Raw genomic sequence first — 17,364 nt, forward strand, 5'->3', positions numbered from 1 at the left:
GTATGACGGGTGATGGTGTGAGGGGGGTGATGGTGAGAGGGAGAGCGGGGTGATGGTGAGAGTGAGCGGGGGTGATGTGAGAAGGAGGGGGGTTGATGGTGAGGGGATGAGGCTGAGGGGGGTGGGGGGGTGATGCTGAGGATGCTGCGGGTGGTTGGGGTGGGGGGGTGAGGATGGTGAGGGGGGTTATGCTGAGGGTGGTGATGCTGAGGGTGGTGAGGGAGGGTGATGCTGAGGGTGGTGGTGGGTGGTGAGGCTGAGAGTGGTGGGTGGTGAGGGTGAGGGGGTGAGGCTGAGTGTGGTGGGGAGGGTGGTGAGGCTGAGGGTATTGGGGAGGGTGGTGAGGCTGAGGGTGGTGGGGAGGCTGAGGGTTGTGGGGTGCTGAGGGTGGTGGTGAGGCTGAGGGTAGTGGGGAGGGTGGTGAGGCTAGCTGAGGGTGGTAGGGAGGGTGATGAGGGTGGTAGGGAGGCTGAGTGTGGTGGGGGGTGTGTGTGCCTACCTTTAGTCCCTGGTGGTCCAGTGGGCTCCCTGGTGGTCCGGTGGCCACTGCTCCTGGTCTGCAGCTCCGCAGAGCTGCAGACCATGTAATCTCACGAGACCATCAGAGCGTTGCCGCGGTAACCCGCAGCAACGCTCTGATTGGCCGGTTTTCGCGAGACACATGGTCTGCAGCTCTGCTCACTGCGGAGCTGCAGACCGGTGTCTGCAGTGGCTGGCCGGGCAGCCAGGAGGGGCCTCGCACCCGGCAGCATACCGGGCAAGCCGCCGGGCCCCCTCCTGGTGTCAGGTCCTCGGTCAGTGACCGAGGACCTGACACAGTCTGCCCACAGGCGGTTTAGGTGGCCACGAGGCCCCAGCCAGCGCGAGGCCTTAGGCGGCCGCCTAAACCGCATAATTAGAGAGCCGCCTCTGACGTGCAAGCTACACCCTAAACATGACAGCCATCTTTCACAACAATGTACTGCTATATACTCATACCCTCAGTGCAACTAGCCATGATATACGCACGTTCAGCCTAGCATGCTCAAATATAACACACTTCTTTAAAAAAAAAAAAAAGAATGCAGCTTCAGAATTAATCTAAATTGTATGCTGTCTAGGAGGTGGGAGGGTCTGGGAGGGAGGGTCTGCTGCTGATTGGCTGGAATGTATCTGCTGACTGTGAGGTACAGGGTCAAAGTTTACTCAATGATGACGAATAGGGGCCGGACCGAACATCGCATATGTTCGCCGTCTGTGGCGAACGCGAACAAGCTATGTTCGCCAGGAACTATTTGCCGGCGAACCGTTCGGGACATCACTAATCCTGTCTGTGTTTTCCTAACAATTTAGATTATTGAGCCAATACAGTACCTCTCCACAGGGAAGTAATTAGGGGCCAGAGTGGATGTGGCAATTGCCAGAGTGGATGTGGCAATTGCCAGAGTGCTCCAATCTGCATCGTCTCATAGTTTGATTGATTTAAATGCATTTCTATGGTTAGTGTTGTAGTGGCCTTTGAAAGCAATATATAAGCACGTCCTTTTCTGAAAAATTACTCTTCCATATCTTTAATCACTTAAAATCACAAAACGAACACAACATAGTATAAAACCAATAAAATAGGAAAGAGGATTGCACTCACAAACGTGGTACTAAAAGTGGTCAGTAGGGCATATCACAGGGGAGTAAAACATAGAAACATAGAATGTGACGGCAGATAAGAACCATTCGGACCATCTAGTCTGCCCATTTTTCTAAAGACTTTCATTAGTCCCTGGCCTTATCTTATAGTTAGGATAGCCCTATGCCTATCCCACGCATGCTTAAACTTCTTTACTGTGTTAACCTCTACCACTTCAGCTGGAAGGCTATTCCATGCATCCACTACCCTCTCAGTAAAGTAATACTTCCGGATATTATTTTTAAACCTTTGTCCCTCTAATTTAAGCATATCGCAGGTATGTCTCTAGAAATGGATTAAAATCCCTTCAAGTGGGGGAGTAGAAACAGAATCCAAGCATAGATAACGCAAAACTGGAGAAAATTGGATGGCTCCTCAATGCCGACCGGTTTCATCTCAGTGGAATTAAACTAGTTTAACATTTATAATCATAGATTCACAAATTATTTCTGTACACTGAATTTTTTTTTTTTTTTCAATAAACATTGTGAAAAAGTAGAGCAAAATAAATAAAATGACACTTATAAATTCTGTAAATAGAAGGCCCTGATCAGACAACCTTGCACCAAATACAAAGTTTCTTTCCTTATTTGCTCAGTAGATTGTCTCATTTTGCTTGTATTTAATTATTTATCGTATGTACTAAATTGCAGCATGGCCCAGTGTTCACCATTTTGGCAGCTGGCAACAGACTGACCTTTGTGAATGGCGAGGAAGGTGTAACTGCTTTCTTTACATCCAAGAAACTGGATTTCCAGCAAGCTGTTCAAAAACCCGTTCAGTACACAGGTAACCTCAAGATGACCTACTGTAAAATTATTGTTGCCGGCTTCCTGTAACAGCTTTAGCTTAATGAAGCAGTTTTGGTGTGTAGATCATGCCCCTGCAATCTTACTTCTCAATTCTCTGACATTTAGGATTTAAATCCCTTTGTTTATAAAGCCCTAGTCACACCTCCCTGCATGTGACTTGCACAGCCTTCTTAAACGCTTCCTGTAAAGAGAGATCTTATGTGAAAATTATGTGTAATTCAGAATTTCTTATCTCCTGCACTGTTCATAGCTTGCTAGTCCTTGTAGAAGCCTCCTGTATGTAATTAATGTTCAATTTACAGAGCAGGATATAAAAAAAACAAAAAAAAAAACTTAATTAAGTTACATCTGATTGAAAATGAAACATAGAAACATAGAAACATAGAATGTGACGGCAGATAAGAACCATTCGGCCCATCTAGTCTGCCCAGTTTTCTAAATACTTTCATTAGTCCCTGGCCTTATCTTATAGTTAGGATAGCCTTATGCCTATCCCACGCATGCTTAAACTCCTTTACTGTGTTAACCTCTACCACTTCAGCTGGAAGGCTATTCCATGCATCCACTACCCTCTCAGTAAAGTAATACTTCCTGGTATTATTTTTAAACCTTTGTCCCTCTAATTTAAGACTATGTCCTCTTGTTGTGGTAGTTTTTCTTCTTTTAAATATAGTCTCCTCCTTTACTGTGTTGATTCCCTTTATGTATTTAAATGTTTCTATCATATCCCCCCTGTCTCGTCTTTCCTCCAACCATTTTGGTTTTATGTAAGATGTGTGGTTAGTGTTGCATGGACTGCCTAAATGGCAATGAATTGAGCAGGGAGACTTCATTGGCTTGTTCTATACACTAAAACTGCTTCTTTAAGCCACACGTTTTTCTATAGTGTCCCTTTAATATAAATTTATAGGCATCACTATGTAGGGTGAAGGCAAAAACAATATTTATTGTGGATCAAAAAACAAAACAAATAATCAGAATTGCTTCTAACTTTTTTTTTTTTTCTCTGCCTTTTGGATCAACAGCAGAAAGATGCGTGGAAGATTGAAATAACACTCATGAAATTAAAAGGACGCTATAGTCACCAGAACAACTACAGCAAAACGTAGTTGTTCTGGTGTGTGTGTATAGTATGTCGCGGCAGGCATCGTAATGCAGGGTTTGACAAATTTGCTTAGAATCTAGGAACCAGCTAAAAAAGTTATTTTTTTTTTTTTTTTTTAAAGGGGCACTTTAGTCACCAGAACCACTACAGCTTAATGTAGTGGTTCTGATGCCTATAGCCTGTCCCTGTAGTATCTTCAAGGTAAACGCTGCATTTTCAGAGAAAAGGCAGTGCTTACATTGCTGCCTACTAAGACCTCTAGTGGCTGTCACTCAGACGACCATTAGAGTCCTGTGTCAGTGCTCTGCATGGACGCGCTGAATGTTACCCATACAGAACATGCGCAATATCCTCCCAATGCTTTCCTGTGGGAAAGCATTTGCTTAGCGGAGATCAAAAAGATTGATGAACTCTGCAATGGAGGTGGGTCAAGCCACGGCAAAACCTGCACAACGTGGGGAAAAAAGGGTGAGTAAAAACACCAATTGTGATTGCAGGTACCTAAACAGACGCACACACACACACACTGACAGAGGCATAGGCACACACACACACACTGACAGAGGCATAGGCACACACACACACTGACAGAGGCATAGGCACACACACACACTGACAGAGGCATAGACACACACACTGACAGAGGCATAGGCACACACACACTGACGGGCATACGCACGCACGCACACACACACACTGACAGGGGCATACACACACATACACTTTCTCAAACACAAATTTACATTTTTTATTTTTTTTTTTTTTTTTATCCACCCAGCCTCCCTTCCTTTTGGGAGTGCTGAGTGGATGTTCCCTGGGGTCTAGTGGGGCTGCTCTCTCTTCCTGTGTGAGAGGGAGCAGTAATCTACCATGCAGCTCCTCTCTGCTCCCTGTGATGCCGGGGCCGGAATGACGTCATATTCCGTCTCCCAGCTTCATTAAACAGCGCGAGGGAGCAGAGAGGAGCCACTAGAAGATCACTGCCCCTTCGCACGCTGCCCCAGCCGACCGCCTGGATGCTCCACTAAGCCGGCCGCCTCCATGAAGCTCAGGGCGGCCGGCTACAACGCTGACTTAGCCGGCCGCCTACATGCTACCACGGGTCGACGGCCGGCTCCATTATTGGCCCAGCCAGGTGTTTGGATAAAAAGTTGACAAATCCCACGCTGGGATTTGTCGAGCCCTGTTGTAATGTAAACACTGCCTTTTCAGAGAAGCCTGGGAACACCTCTAATGGGAGTCACTCAGACATCCACTAGGTAAACATTAGATGACTTTACAGGAAGTGTTTAGGAAGGCTGTGTAAGTCACATGCAGAGAGGTGTGCTCAGGGCTGCATAGACAAAGGGATTTAACTCCTAAATGGCAGAGAATTGAGCAGTTTAGCGCTGGCAAAGCCAGAGCACATACTCTGAGAAGAAAAAATAGAAACCTTGTTTCTTTATGCTGACTGCTCAGTGTAAAGGGCAGAGCCTATAAGAAACAATGACAGGGAGCAAAGAGCGAGACGTCCAGTTGCGGGATATAGAGGTGTGGATTTCTACATTTAATTTTTTTTTTCACTCCTAACAAATCCATATTTTGGAAATATAAGGGAAAAGTAAAGTATTAAAAAAAAAAAAATCATGGTGGTGGTAGTCTGATGAACTGAATCTATAGCCAAGCCTTATGATTTCTGCAGTTTCCATATTTGTATTAATATTTCCTTTTTGTTTTTTTTCCCCCCAATCTCTGTGAAAGCTTCCATTGAGAAAGAAAACTTCTTCAAAAAGCATAGTGCCATTCATGAGACATTAAAACTGCAACTGTCCCAGAAACGACTTGAGCCGCATGTAACATGTCTGTGCCGTGAATTCTGCTTCCACCTCCAACAGCTGGGTTCCCAAGGAACAGATGAACTCTACAGTCTAGTAAGGTAAGTGGGTAGTCACCTAAATGAAAGGGACACTATTGTCACCTGAACAACTTTAGCTTAATGAAGCAGTTTTGGTGTATAGAACATGCCCCTGCAGCCTCACTGCCCAATTCTCTGCCATTTAGGAGTTAAATCCCTTTGTTTATGAACCCTAGTCACACCTCCCTGCATGTGACTTGCACAGCCTTCCATAAACACTTCCTGTAAAGAGAGCCCTATTTAGGCTTTCTTTATTGCAAGCTCTGTTTAATTTAGATTTTCTTATCCCCTGCTATGTTAATAGCTTGCTAGACCCTGCAAGAGCCTCCTGTATGTGATTAAAGTTCAATTTAGAGATTGAGATACAATTATTTAAGGTAAATTACATCTGTTTGAAAGTGAAACCAGTTTTTTTTTATGCAGGCTCTGTCAATCATAGCCAGGGGAGGTGTGGCTAGGGCTGCATAAACAGAAACAAAGTGATTTAACTCCTAAATGACAGTGAATTGAGCAGTGAAATTGCAGGGGAATGATCTATACACTAAAACTGCTTTATTTAGCTAAAGTAATTTAGGTGACTATAGTGTTCCTTTAAGCATTGCTACTTAGATGAAGACCTTTTTCTTGATCATCTCACCTTTACTGTAGACTGAACTTATAAGTCTGCTTTATTTAACTAGTTTTTCATTGTCCCAACTGGAGTATAGTTATTGCAAAGTCAATCGTCCACAAAGATCCAGCCTTTACAATGGTCTTCACCATGTATATATTATTTTTTTTTTTTTTCTGTTAGTCTAACCTTGGCCACATTCTCTAAAGAAAACTTTTAAAATGTACACCCAGATGCTAGTTTACAGAATTCCTCCCTACGTAGGTGGCCGAAACTTGTGTCCCTTTCTTTTACAGACAGGTTATGTATCCAGCGGTGGTGGACACATTGTTTGGGAAAGGAACGTGTCCCACCAGCAAGGATACTCTGAAAGAGTTTGAGGATCATTTCCAGAGGTTTGATGACGGCTTCGAGTATGGCTCACAATTACCAGAGTGCTTTTTAAGGCAAGTGCATTTCATATATCTCTACATGGCCATCTCTGTATATAAATCATTAACCAGATCGTTTCCTCCATATTCACCTCGCGTATCCTTGCTGTGTATATATGCTTTGTTGGGAGACAGGTGCTATGTCTATTACTTTCTTCACTGTTGTATGCTCCCACTAGCTGCTTGTTTCAGGGGACTTTCATTCACCTGTCATTACACTAATCAGTATAACATTTCTCAATGCTTTAATCCCTATTTCAGAACAGGCTTTGTCAGAACTTTGTCTTGCCGTACTATAGAAATTCACCTGAATATGCAAATTAACCAGCCTTGCTATACATGTAGTGCACATAACTGTTGCAACCAAACCAACAGTGGCGCTGCACAGACCCTGCAGCTAAATCTTCCAAGTTGGTATAGCACATCAGTAGGACAGTAAAGCACATATACCATTTAACAAATGACATTCCAGTAATTATACACTGCACCTTTTAATAAGAGACATCTGGAGAACGACACTAGGTGTCCGATACAAAATCCCAGAGTTCCATAACCCATTCCCACAAATTACCAGCCCAAAGTAGAACAACTGGGGATAATGGAAGTTAATGAGGAAAGGGCAAAGTTCATATGGTAAATTAATGAGGAAAGGGCAACGTTCATATGCTTATCTACTTTATGCCCTTACAGAGATTGGTCTCGGTCCAAGCAATGGCTTTTGAAGTTATTTAAGACTATTGTAGCTGAAGTTGAAGGTAGAGAACCCTGTGAAGACGATGCAAAGGTAAATACCAATGTGGTGCAGAAAGCACCCCTGTTTATACAATGTACATTTTGACCTGTTCTACATGATTTACTAAATCTAAAGTCGAGAAGGATGCAACATGATTTATTTATTTTTAAACATAAATTTTTATACACTTATACATACGGCACAGATACCCTCATTAATCAGCCTATTATTTACCGTAGCTTTTATCTGGGAGTGCTGTTCTAGACAAAAAGTATTTATTTAAATTAAACGTTTTATTTTTTTTATTTCTGCCATCCTTCTTTAAAGTTTCTGGTGAAAGAAACCTATGAAGTACATTGAATTACTGGTTAGTCCCATCTGCTTTGCTTGAGATGGTAACTGGAGTTTTTTGTGATTCAGCTTTTCCTGGAGTTTCAACGATCTGAAACACCGCTATCTTTTGCACCAGACTGACTGATTTACCAGACTGGCAGAATTATTCTCCGGTCAGGGAAATGTCATGTCTTCTTTCACCTAAAGTGACTATGACTTCACGCCAAACAGGTTATGTAACCAAAAACGAAGATTAGGTTTTTTTTTGTTTTTTTTTGTGTGTGCTGGGTTACCAGAGTGCATTACTAGGGCTGTGTAAGTAGAAATGTTACTGACTCAAAAATAATATATATTTTTTTCCATATATTTAATCTTTTCAGACCTTGCATCAACACCTTCTGGACACTCTAAAGGGTGTTTCCACCTACAACAATAGTCTTCTACTTCTCTGGGCATCGCAAGCAAATGCAAACCCTGTAAGTACAAATGGTTGAAACGAGACAGTTGTCAATTATACCTTAAACATATAGTTGTATTTACCATTTAATAAGTATAAGTAATAAGTAAAAAAAAAAAAATTATAAGTATAAAATTATATTCTTAGTAAATAAAAAGTTGATTATACAGGGAGTGCAGAATTATTAGGCAAATTAGTATTTTGACCACATCATCCTCTTTATGCATGTTGTCTTACTCCAAGCTGTATAGGCTCGAAAGTCTACTACCAATTAAGCATATTAGGTGATGTGCATCTCTGTAATGAGAAGGGGTGTGGTCTAATGACATCAACACCCTATATCAGGTGTGCATAATTATTAGGCAACTTCCTTTCCTTTGGCAAAATGGGTCAAAAGAAGGACTTGACAGGCTCAGAAAAGTCAAAAATAGTGAGATATCTTGCAGAGGGATGCAGCACTCTTAAAATTGCAAAGCTTCTGAAGCGTGATCATCGAACAATCAAGCGTTTCATTCAAAATAGTCAACAGGGTCGCAAGAAGCGTGTGGAAAAAGGCGCAAAATAACTGCCCATGAACTGAGAAAAGTCAAGCGTGCAGCTGCCAAGATGCCACTTGCCACCAGTTTGGCCATATTTCAGAGCTGCAACATCACTGGAGTGCCCAAAAGCACAAGGTGTGCAATACTCAGAGACATGGCCAAGGTAAGAAAGGCTGAAAGACGACCACCACTGAACAAGACACACAAGCTGAAACGTCAAGACTGGGCCAAGAAATATCTCAAGACTGATTTTTCTAAGGTTTCATGGACTGATGAAATGTGAGTGAGTCTTGATGGGCCAGATGGATGGGCCCGTGGCTGGATTGGTAAAGGGCAGAGAGCTCCAGTCCGACTCAGACGCCAGCAAGGTGGAGGTGGAGTACTGGTTTGGGCTGGTATCATCAAAGATGAGCTTGTGGGGCCTTTTTGGGTTGAGGATGGAGTCAAGCTCAACTCCCAGTCCTACTGCCAGTTTCTGGAAGACCCCTTCTTCAAGCAGTGGTACAGGAAGAAGTCTGCATCCTTCAAGAAAAACATGATTTTCATGCAGGACAATGCTCCATCACACGCGTCCAAGTACTCCACAGCGTGGCTGGCAAGAAAGGGTATAAAAGAAGAAAATCTAATGACATGGCCTCCTTGTTCACCTGATCTGAACCCCATTGAGAACCTGTGGTCCATCATCAAATGTGAGATTTACAAGGAGGGAAAACAGTACACCTCTCTGAACAGTGTCTGGGAGGCTGTGGTTGCTTCTGCACGCAATGTTGATGGTGAACAGATCAAAACACTGACAGAATCCATGGATGGCAGGCTTTTGAGTGTCCTTGCAAAGAAAGGTGGCTATATTGGTCACTGATTTGTTTTTGTTTTGTTTTTGAATGTCAGAAATGTATATTTGTGAATGTTGAGATGTTATATTGGTTTCACTGGTAAAAATAAATAATTGAAATGGGTATATATTTGTTTTTTGTTAAGTTGTCTAATAATTATGCACAGTAATAGTCACCTGCACACACAGATATCCCCCTAAAATAGCTAAAACTAAAACCAAACTAAAATCTACTTCCAAAAATATTCAGCTTTGATATTAATGAGTTTTTTGGGTTCATTGATGTGACGAAACCAATCTCGCCACATTGTATTGGAGGAGCCTGGTTGCCCGCCTGCTGCCTTTGGACTATGGACCAGACTTTATGGGAATGTGATACCCCAGATAGCTATACCATGGAGCCTATTCATATAATGAAAGACTATGGGAAAGACTTTAGCTCCATGGCAATTGTACTGTGTGAATAGGATCTGCGCGCTATTCGGTAGTTTTGTGCGCTCAGATCCCAGCTATCTGGGGATATGTGAAATGTCTGTGTGTTATGTATAAAAAGTAACTTTATGTATTTTAAAGTGTTTTACTGTCTTTGTGCTCCCATGTGCTCAATGGAGTCTTTCTCTGTGCTGGAGATAATTGAATTACTTCTCCAGCACAGAGAAGGCTCTGTAAAAAAACGGTCTGAGCTGGAAAGATAGGGGTTTTAAAAGATACTTTACTAACTTTTGAACCCCTGATCTGATCCATGCCATTTTTTAATATGTTGTTCCCCTGAATGGATTGATTGTGGATATGTAATTTTGTGTGAATGTGATGTATGGTTTTAAAGTTATGAAAGTTGTGTAAAAGTATATTTTGAACTGTATGCATAATGGGATTATGTGTCACACTAAGGGGAGGGGATGTGTGGGATGTAACATCTATGTCATTGGTTATTTTATGCCTCCCCCTGGGTGTGGCCTGTATGTGTATTCATGTAATAAAAACCAGGCTGGGTGCCCCAGCACCTCAGACCACTGCTTGACCTTCAACACGGAGCCTTGTCTCGTTCTTGGGGGGATTCACTGTATGCTGTTGGAGATTTGACTGCTAGGAGTGTAAGCTGATGTCTGCTTTTCCTATTCATCTGCTAGCAGCTATTTGTGAGGTTCCAGCTGGAGTGCTACCTTATTCACCTATATCCAGTTCGTGAGTTCTGATGTTCTGCAGTAGCTGTGCCTTTCTGAGAAAAGGGGATTATCGCCTAAACGGATTTTAACCCCTCATATGCTGAAACGGTCCGTTACAATTGGTGGCAGCGGTGGGATCGTTCCTACAGCCAGAAGGACAGCTACAGAACACCATTGCTTTGGATTTTTACAATTTGAGGGCAACGCATGTCTGAGTACAGCGACCCTGACAGCACCAGGATGGAACCAGCAGTGGAGTACGATGAGGGTGACATGGATGACCGGGATGCATTAAGGAAAGGCATCTGGTACCAGGCCCTGGATAACGTACAGTATCAGCGGGGCAAGAGTCTCCCCAGTGAAGAGCAGCGATGGCAGACACGACTGGCACTGCGGATGCCCTTCCTGGGAGAGCAGCCCCTGAAGGGATGGGTGAAGGAACTAGAGCACCGGGTATGGCAGGAGCTATGGCTGGAGGATGCCTACCAGGCGCTCTGGTGGTATATGGCACAGTATATACCCTGGACAGCCGAACATGACAAGCCAGAGGGAGAAGAATTTGATGGTCCTGGCTTGTTATGGGAGTCCTTTGCAGAGCCTGGCTTCGGGAGCCCTGCGCAAACCAGACTGCAGGACATTTTCTATGAGAGGGAGGCTAGGCATGAGTGGGATGACCCCCATGAGGTAGAGCAAGACCTGGCTCACCTAGCAACCCTGGAGTGGGAACTGGAGCAAAACTACCAAGATCTCTTCCACTTCATTGGGAAGGCTCAGCAGGACAGTAAGGTGACAGACCCAGATCCAGACCCCTTCCGCTGGGAAGATATTGTAGAGATATACTGGGAAGAACCCCAGGTGGCCGGTAGAGATGGGACCGAGGTCTCTCCACCGGTCCTGCAGGGAATTGGGAGCCCAGTCTCCATTCCCCAGCGGCAGGCTGAGTTACAGGGGGCAGAGGTAGTTGGTCCCACCCCCCAGCAGCAGAGTGATATGCCGGGAAGGCAGTGTGAAGTGCAGGGAGAGGAGAGAAGCGTCCTCCCTCCCCAGCGGCAGGCTGAGTTACAGGGGGCAGAGGTAGTTGGTCCTACCCCTCAGCAGCAGAGTGATATGCCGGGAAGGCAGTGTGAAATGCAGGGAGAGGAGAGCAGCGTCCTCCCTCCCCAGCGGCAGGCTGAGTTACAGGGGGCAGAGGTAGTTGGTCCTACCCCCCAGCAGCAGCGTGATTTTTTGGGAATAGAGAGCCCAGTCTCCTTTCCCCAGCGGCAGAGTATCCAGCAGGGAATAGAGAGCCCCGTCTCCTTTCCCCAGCGGCAGAGTGTCCAGCAGGGAATAGAGAGCCCAGTCTCCTTTCCCCAGCAGCAGGACACTGTATTGGGAGAAGAGACAGTCGGTCTCCCTCCACAGATGATGGAAGTATGTATGGGAGAGGAGCTTGCTACCACCTCTCCCCAGCGGCGGATCATTGATGTGCAGGGAATAGAGAGCCCAGTCTCCTTTCCCCAGCAGCAGGACACTGTATTGGGAGGAGAGACAGTCGGTCTCCCTCCACAAAGGCGGAGAGTATGTATGGGAGAGGAGCTTGCTACCACCTCTCCCCAGCGGCGCATCCGTAATGTGCAGGGAATAGAGAGCCCAGTCTCCTTTCCCCAGCGGCAGAGTGTTCTATTGGGAGAGGAGCCTGTTACCCCCTCTCCCCAGCGGCAGTTTAATGTACCAGGGGGAGACTGTAAGCCCCCCACCAGTGCAGATGGGACCGTGGTCTCTGCACTTACCACACAGGGGGTAGGGATGGTCGATCCTACCCCCCCACGACAGAGCTGTGTATCCAAGGGGGAGACAACCGGTCTCCCCATTCCGCAGCAGAGCTATGCAACTAAGGGGGAGACAGTCCGTCTCCAGCAACCAGGCTCCAACCAGACTACTCCGGTGGTAGTACTGGCACCAGGACAGAGTACCGCTGGTCTCTGCCCACTCAGCAACCCACCAAGGCAGCCTACCAGTCCCCTACACAGCCGTGGTGAGGCACCTGGACATGGACAAGATTCTCCTCTACCCAGGTGTAGTAACCATTTATTGTGGGTGGGCTGTACTGTTTTTTCTACCTTGTGGGTGGGTTGCTGGACTAACAAGGGCACTGACCGGCAGGAGGTCAGGTACCTTGTTAGTCTTTTTGGAAAGGGGGAGAGATGTGATGAAACCAATCTCGCCACATTGTATTGGAGGAGCCTGGTTGCCCGCCTGCTGCCTTTGGACTATGGACCAGACTTTATGGGAATGTGATACCCCAGATAGCTATACCATGGAGCCTATTCATATAATGAAAGACTATGGGAAAGACTTTAGCTCCATGGCAATTGTACTGTGTGAATAGGATCTGCGCGCTATTCGGTAGTTTTGTGCGCTCAGATCCCAGCTATCTGGGGATATGTGAAATGTCTGTGTGTTATGTATAAAAAGTAACTTTATGTATTTTAAAGTGTTTTACTGTCTTTGTGCTCCCATGTGCTCAATGGAGTCTTTCTCTGTGCTGGAGATAATTGAATTACTTCTCCAGCACAGAGAAGGCTCTGTAAAAAAACGGTCTGAGCTGGAAAGATAGGGGTTTTAAAAGATACTTTACTAACTTTTGAACCCCTGGTCTGATCCATGCCATTTTTTAATATGTTGTTCCCCTGAATGGATTGATTGTGGATATGTAATTTTGTGTGAATGTGATGTATGGTTTTAAAGTTATGAAAGTTGTGTAAAAGTATATTTTGAACTGTATGCATAATGGGATTATGTGTCACACTAAGGGGAGGGGATGTGTGGGATGTAACATCTATGTCATTGGTTATTTTATGCCTCCCCCTGGGTGTGGCCTGTATGTGTATTCATGTAATAAAAACCAGGCTGGGTGCCCCAGCACCTCAGACCACTGCTTGACCTTCAACACGGAGCCTTGTCTCGTTCTTGGGGGGATTCACTGTATGCTGTTGGAGATTTGACTGCTAGGAGTGTAAGCTGATGTCTGCTTTTCCTATTCATCTGCTAGCAGCTATTTGTGAGGTTCCAGCTGGAGTGCTACCTTATTCACCTATATCCAGTTCGTGAGTTCTGATGTTCTGCAGTAGCTGTGCCTTTCTGAGAAAAGGGGATTATCGCCTAAACGGATTTTAACCCCTCATATGCTGAAATGGTCCGTTACAATTGGTGGAAGCGGTGGGATCGTTCCTATAGCCAGAAGGACAGCTACAGAACACCATTGCTTTGGATTTTTACAATTTGAGGGCAACGCATGTCTGAGTACAGCGACCCTGACAGCACCAGGATGGAACCAGCAGTGGAGTACGATGAGGGTGACATGGATGACCGGGATGCATTAAGGAAAGGCATCTGGTACCAGGCCCTGGATAACGTACAGTATCAGCGGGGCAAGAGTCTCCCCAGTGAAGAGCAGCGATGGCAGACACGACTGGCACTGCGGATGCCCTTCCTGGGAGAGCAGCCCCTGAAGGGATGGGTGAAGGAACTAGAGCACCGGGTATGGCAGGAGCTATGGCTGGAGGATGCCTACCAGGCGCTCTGGTGGTATATGGCACAGTATATACCCTGGACAGCCGAACATGACAAGCCAGAGGGAGAAGAATTTGATGGTCCTGGCTTGTTATGGGAGTCCTTTGCAGAGCCTGGCTTCGGGAGCCCTGCGCAAACCAGACTGCAGGACATTTTCTATGAGAGGGAGGCTAGGCATGAGTGGGATGACCCCCATGAGGTAGAGCAAGACCTGGCTCACCTAGCAACCCTGGAGTGGGAACTGGAGCAAAACTACCAAGATCTCTTCCACTTCATTGGGAAGGCTCAGCAGGACAGTAAGGTGACAGACCCAGATCCAGACCCCTTCCGCTGGGAAGATATTGTAGAGATATACTGGGAAGAACCCCAGGTGGCCGGTAGAGATGGGACCGAGGTCTCTCCACCGGTCCTGCAGGGAATTGGGAGCCCAGTCTCCATTCCCCAGCGGCAGGCTGAGTTACAGGGGGCAGAGGTAGTTGGTCCCACCCCCCAGCAGCAGAGTGATATGCCGGGAAGGCAGTGTGAAGTGCAGGGAGAGGAGAGAAGCGTCCTCCCTCCCCAGCGGCAGGCTGAGTTACAGGGGGCAGAGGTAGTTGGTCCTACCCCTCAGCAGCAGAGTGATATGCCGGGAAGGCAGTGTGAAATGCAGGGAGAGGAGAGCAGCGTCCTCCCTCCCCAGCGGCAGGCTGAGTTACAGGGGGCAGAGGTAGTTGGTCCTACCCCCCAGCAGCAGCGTGATTTTTTGGGAATAGAGAGCCCAGTCTCCTTTCCCCAGCGGCAGAGTATCCAGCAGGGAATAGAGAGCCCCGTCTCCTTTCCCCAGCGGCAGAGTGTCCAGCAGGGAATAGAGAGCCCAGTCTCCTTTCCCCAGCAGCAGGACACTGTATTGGGAGAAGAGACAGTCGGTCTCCCTCCACAGATGATGGAAGTGTAGCGGATTGGTACCGGGCTGTCCCACGACATGTATGAGAATAAGTGTATTTGGTCATATGGCTGGTTTAATGTGTATGTACATGTATAGAAAGCATGGTATCCGGGTATAATGACAGTTAAATGTATGTAAAGAATTGTATTCCTCTAGTTGTTCGGTAGAATCAATCACATAAAACAAGGGAATGAAACTACCGAACAACCAGACCACCCCGTGTAAAGTGTGCCTTCAATTACCGTTTGCAACAATGTTGCAAACGGGTAATTACCTATTCCTGCAGTGTGGTCTTTGTTCTCTGGGTGGCCGCCATTCGGGATGCGAACACGTGGCGGCGGCCATCTTAAACTGCCGAACAGCGGTGTTTTGCCGTCGAGTGTCTGGAACCAAAATCGGACACTTGACTAGGCAAACACCGCTGAGACCTTCAGACTCCTAATACTTCGTGGGGAAACTACCGAACGGCCCGCCGTTCGGTAGAAAGAACCCCACAAACTAGGGGATTCATCCGAATCCCAGTCAGGCCACTTAGCAGTAATATTTCACCCCTTTGCGTTCGCCTGTTTGTGACCGACCGCAGGGCCAGAATACATGGAACTGTTTTCGGATACTTTACCTCTGCGGTCGGTCCAAACTTCAAAGTCCCATAACTCCCGAACGCTTCATCCGAATGGGCTAATTTTTAAGTATGTTGGTCCCCCAGAATAAAGCTATCTGGGGATGTTGGATTTGTGGATGTACCCCAAGTATTTAGGGTACATCCAAAACTCGGGGAAAACTGTGTACACGATAAGGGGATTATGATGCTAGAGGAGGGGAGGAGATCTGTGGGAGGTTACTACTTAGAGATTGGATAATGTCTTAAGTGATAGAACCTCCTCCCTTGCATGGGAGAGGGCTTTATAAGGAACTGTGGAATAAAGCTTGTCAGACTACTCCTGAAACTGTGTTTCCCCAGCGGCAGAGTGTCCAGCAGGGAATAGAGAGCCCAGTCTCCTTTCCCCAGCAGCAGGACACTGTATTGGGAGAAGAGACAGTCGGTCTCCCTCCACAAAGGCGGATAGTATGTATGGGAGAGGAGCTTGCTACCACCTCTCCCCAGCGGCGGATCCGTAATGTGCAGGGAATAGAGAGCCCAGTCTCCTTTCCCCAGCGGCAGAGTGTTCTATTGGGAGAGGAGCCTGTTACCCCCTCTCCCCAGCGGCAGTTTAATGTACCAGGGGGAGACTGTAAGCCCCCCACCAGTGCAGATGGGACCGTGGTCTCTGCACTTACCACACAGGGGGTAGGGATGGTCGATCCTACCCCCCCACGACAGAGCTGTGTATCCAAGGGGGAGACAACCGGTCTCCCCATTCCGCAGCAGAGCTATGCAACTAAGGGGGAGACAGTCCGTCTCCAGCAACCAGGCTCCAACCAGACTACTCCGGTGGTAGTACTGGCACCAGGACAGAGTACCGCTGGTCTCTGCCCACTCAGCAACCCACCAAGGCAGCCTACCAGTCCCCTACACAGCCGTGGTGAGGCACCTGGACATGGACAAGATTCTCCTCTACCCAGGTGTAGTAACCATTTATTGTGGGTGGGCTGTACTGTTTTTTCTACCTTGTGGGTGGGTTGCTGGACTAACAAGGGCACTGACCGGCAGGAGGTCAGGTACCTTGTTAGTCTTTTTGGAAAGGGGGAGAGATGTGATGAAACCAATCTCGCCACATTGTATTGGAGGAGCCTGGTTGCCCGCCTGCTGCCTTTGGACTATGGACCAGACTTTATGGGAATGTGATACCCCAGATAGCTATACCATGGAGCCTATTCATATAATGAAAGACTATGGGAAAGACTTTAGCTCCATGGCAATTGTACTGTGTGAATAGGATCTGCGCGCTATTCGGTAGTTTTGTGCGCTCAGATCCCAGCTATCTTGGGATATGTGAAATGTCTGTGTGTTATGTATAAAAAGTAACTTTATGTATTTTAAAGTGTTTTACTGTCTTTGTGCTCCCATGTGCTCAATGGAGTCTGTCTCTGTGCTGGAGATAATTGAATTACTTCTCCAGCACAGAGAAGGCTCTGTAAAAAAACGGTCTGAGCTGGAAAGATAGGGGTTTTAAAAGATACTTTACTAACTTTTGAACCCCTGGTCTGATCCATGCCATTTTTTAATATGTTGTTCCCCTGAATGGATTGATTGTGGATATGTAATTTTGTGTGAATGTGATGTATGGTTTTAAAGTTATGAAAGTTGTGTAAAAGTATATTTTGAACTGTATGCATAATGGGATTATGTGTCACACTAAGGGGAGGGG

General features: G+C 46.2%; 1 protein-coding gene across 1 annotated transcript in view; it reads left to right on the forward strand.

The window, feature by feature from the left end:
• LOC134586507 (24-hydroxycholesterol 7-alpha-hydroxylase) overlaps positions 1-17,364 on the forward strand; it is a 90,315-nt gene that overhangs the window by 15,416 nt on the left and 57,535 nt on the right. Inside the window, exons 2-6 of the mRNA XM_063442054.1 lie at positions 2,317-2,452; positions 5,321-5,495; positions 6,381-6,530; positions 7,206-7,299; positions 7,962-8,057. Coding sequence (XP_063298124.1) covers positions 2,317-2,452; positions 5,321-5,495; positions 6,381-6,530; positions 7,206-7,299; positions 7,962-8,057 — 651 coding nt within the window. The remainder of the gene's footprint in view (positions 1-2,316; positions 2,453-5,320; positions 5,496-6,380; positions 6,531-7,205; positions 7,300-7,961; positions 8,058-17,364) is intronic.

The sequence above is a fragment of the Pelobates fuscus genome, chromosome 2 (assembly GCF_036172605.1).
Source record: "Pelobates fuscus isolate aPelFus1 chromosome 2, aPelFus1.pri, whole genome shotgun sequence".
Lineage (NCBI taxonomy): Eukaryota > Metazoa > Chordata > Amphibia > Anura > Pelobatidae > Pelobates > Pelobates fuscus.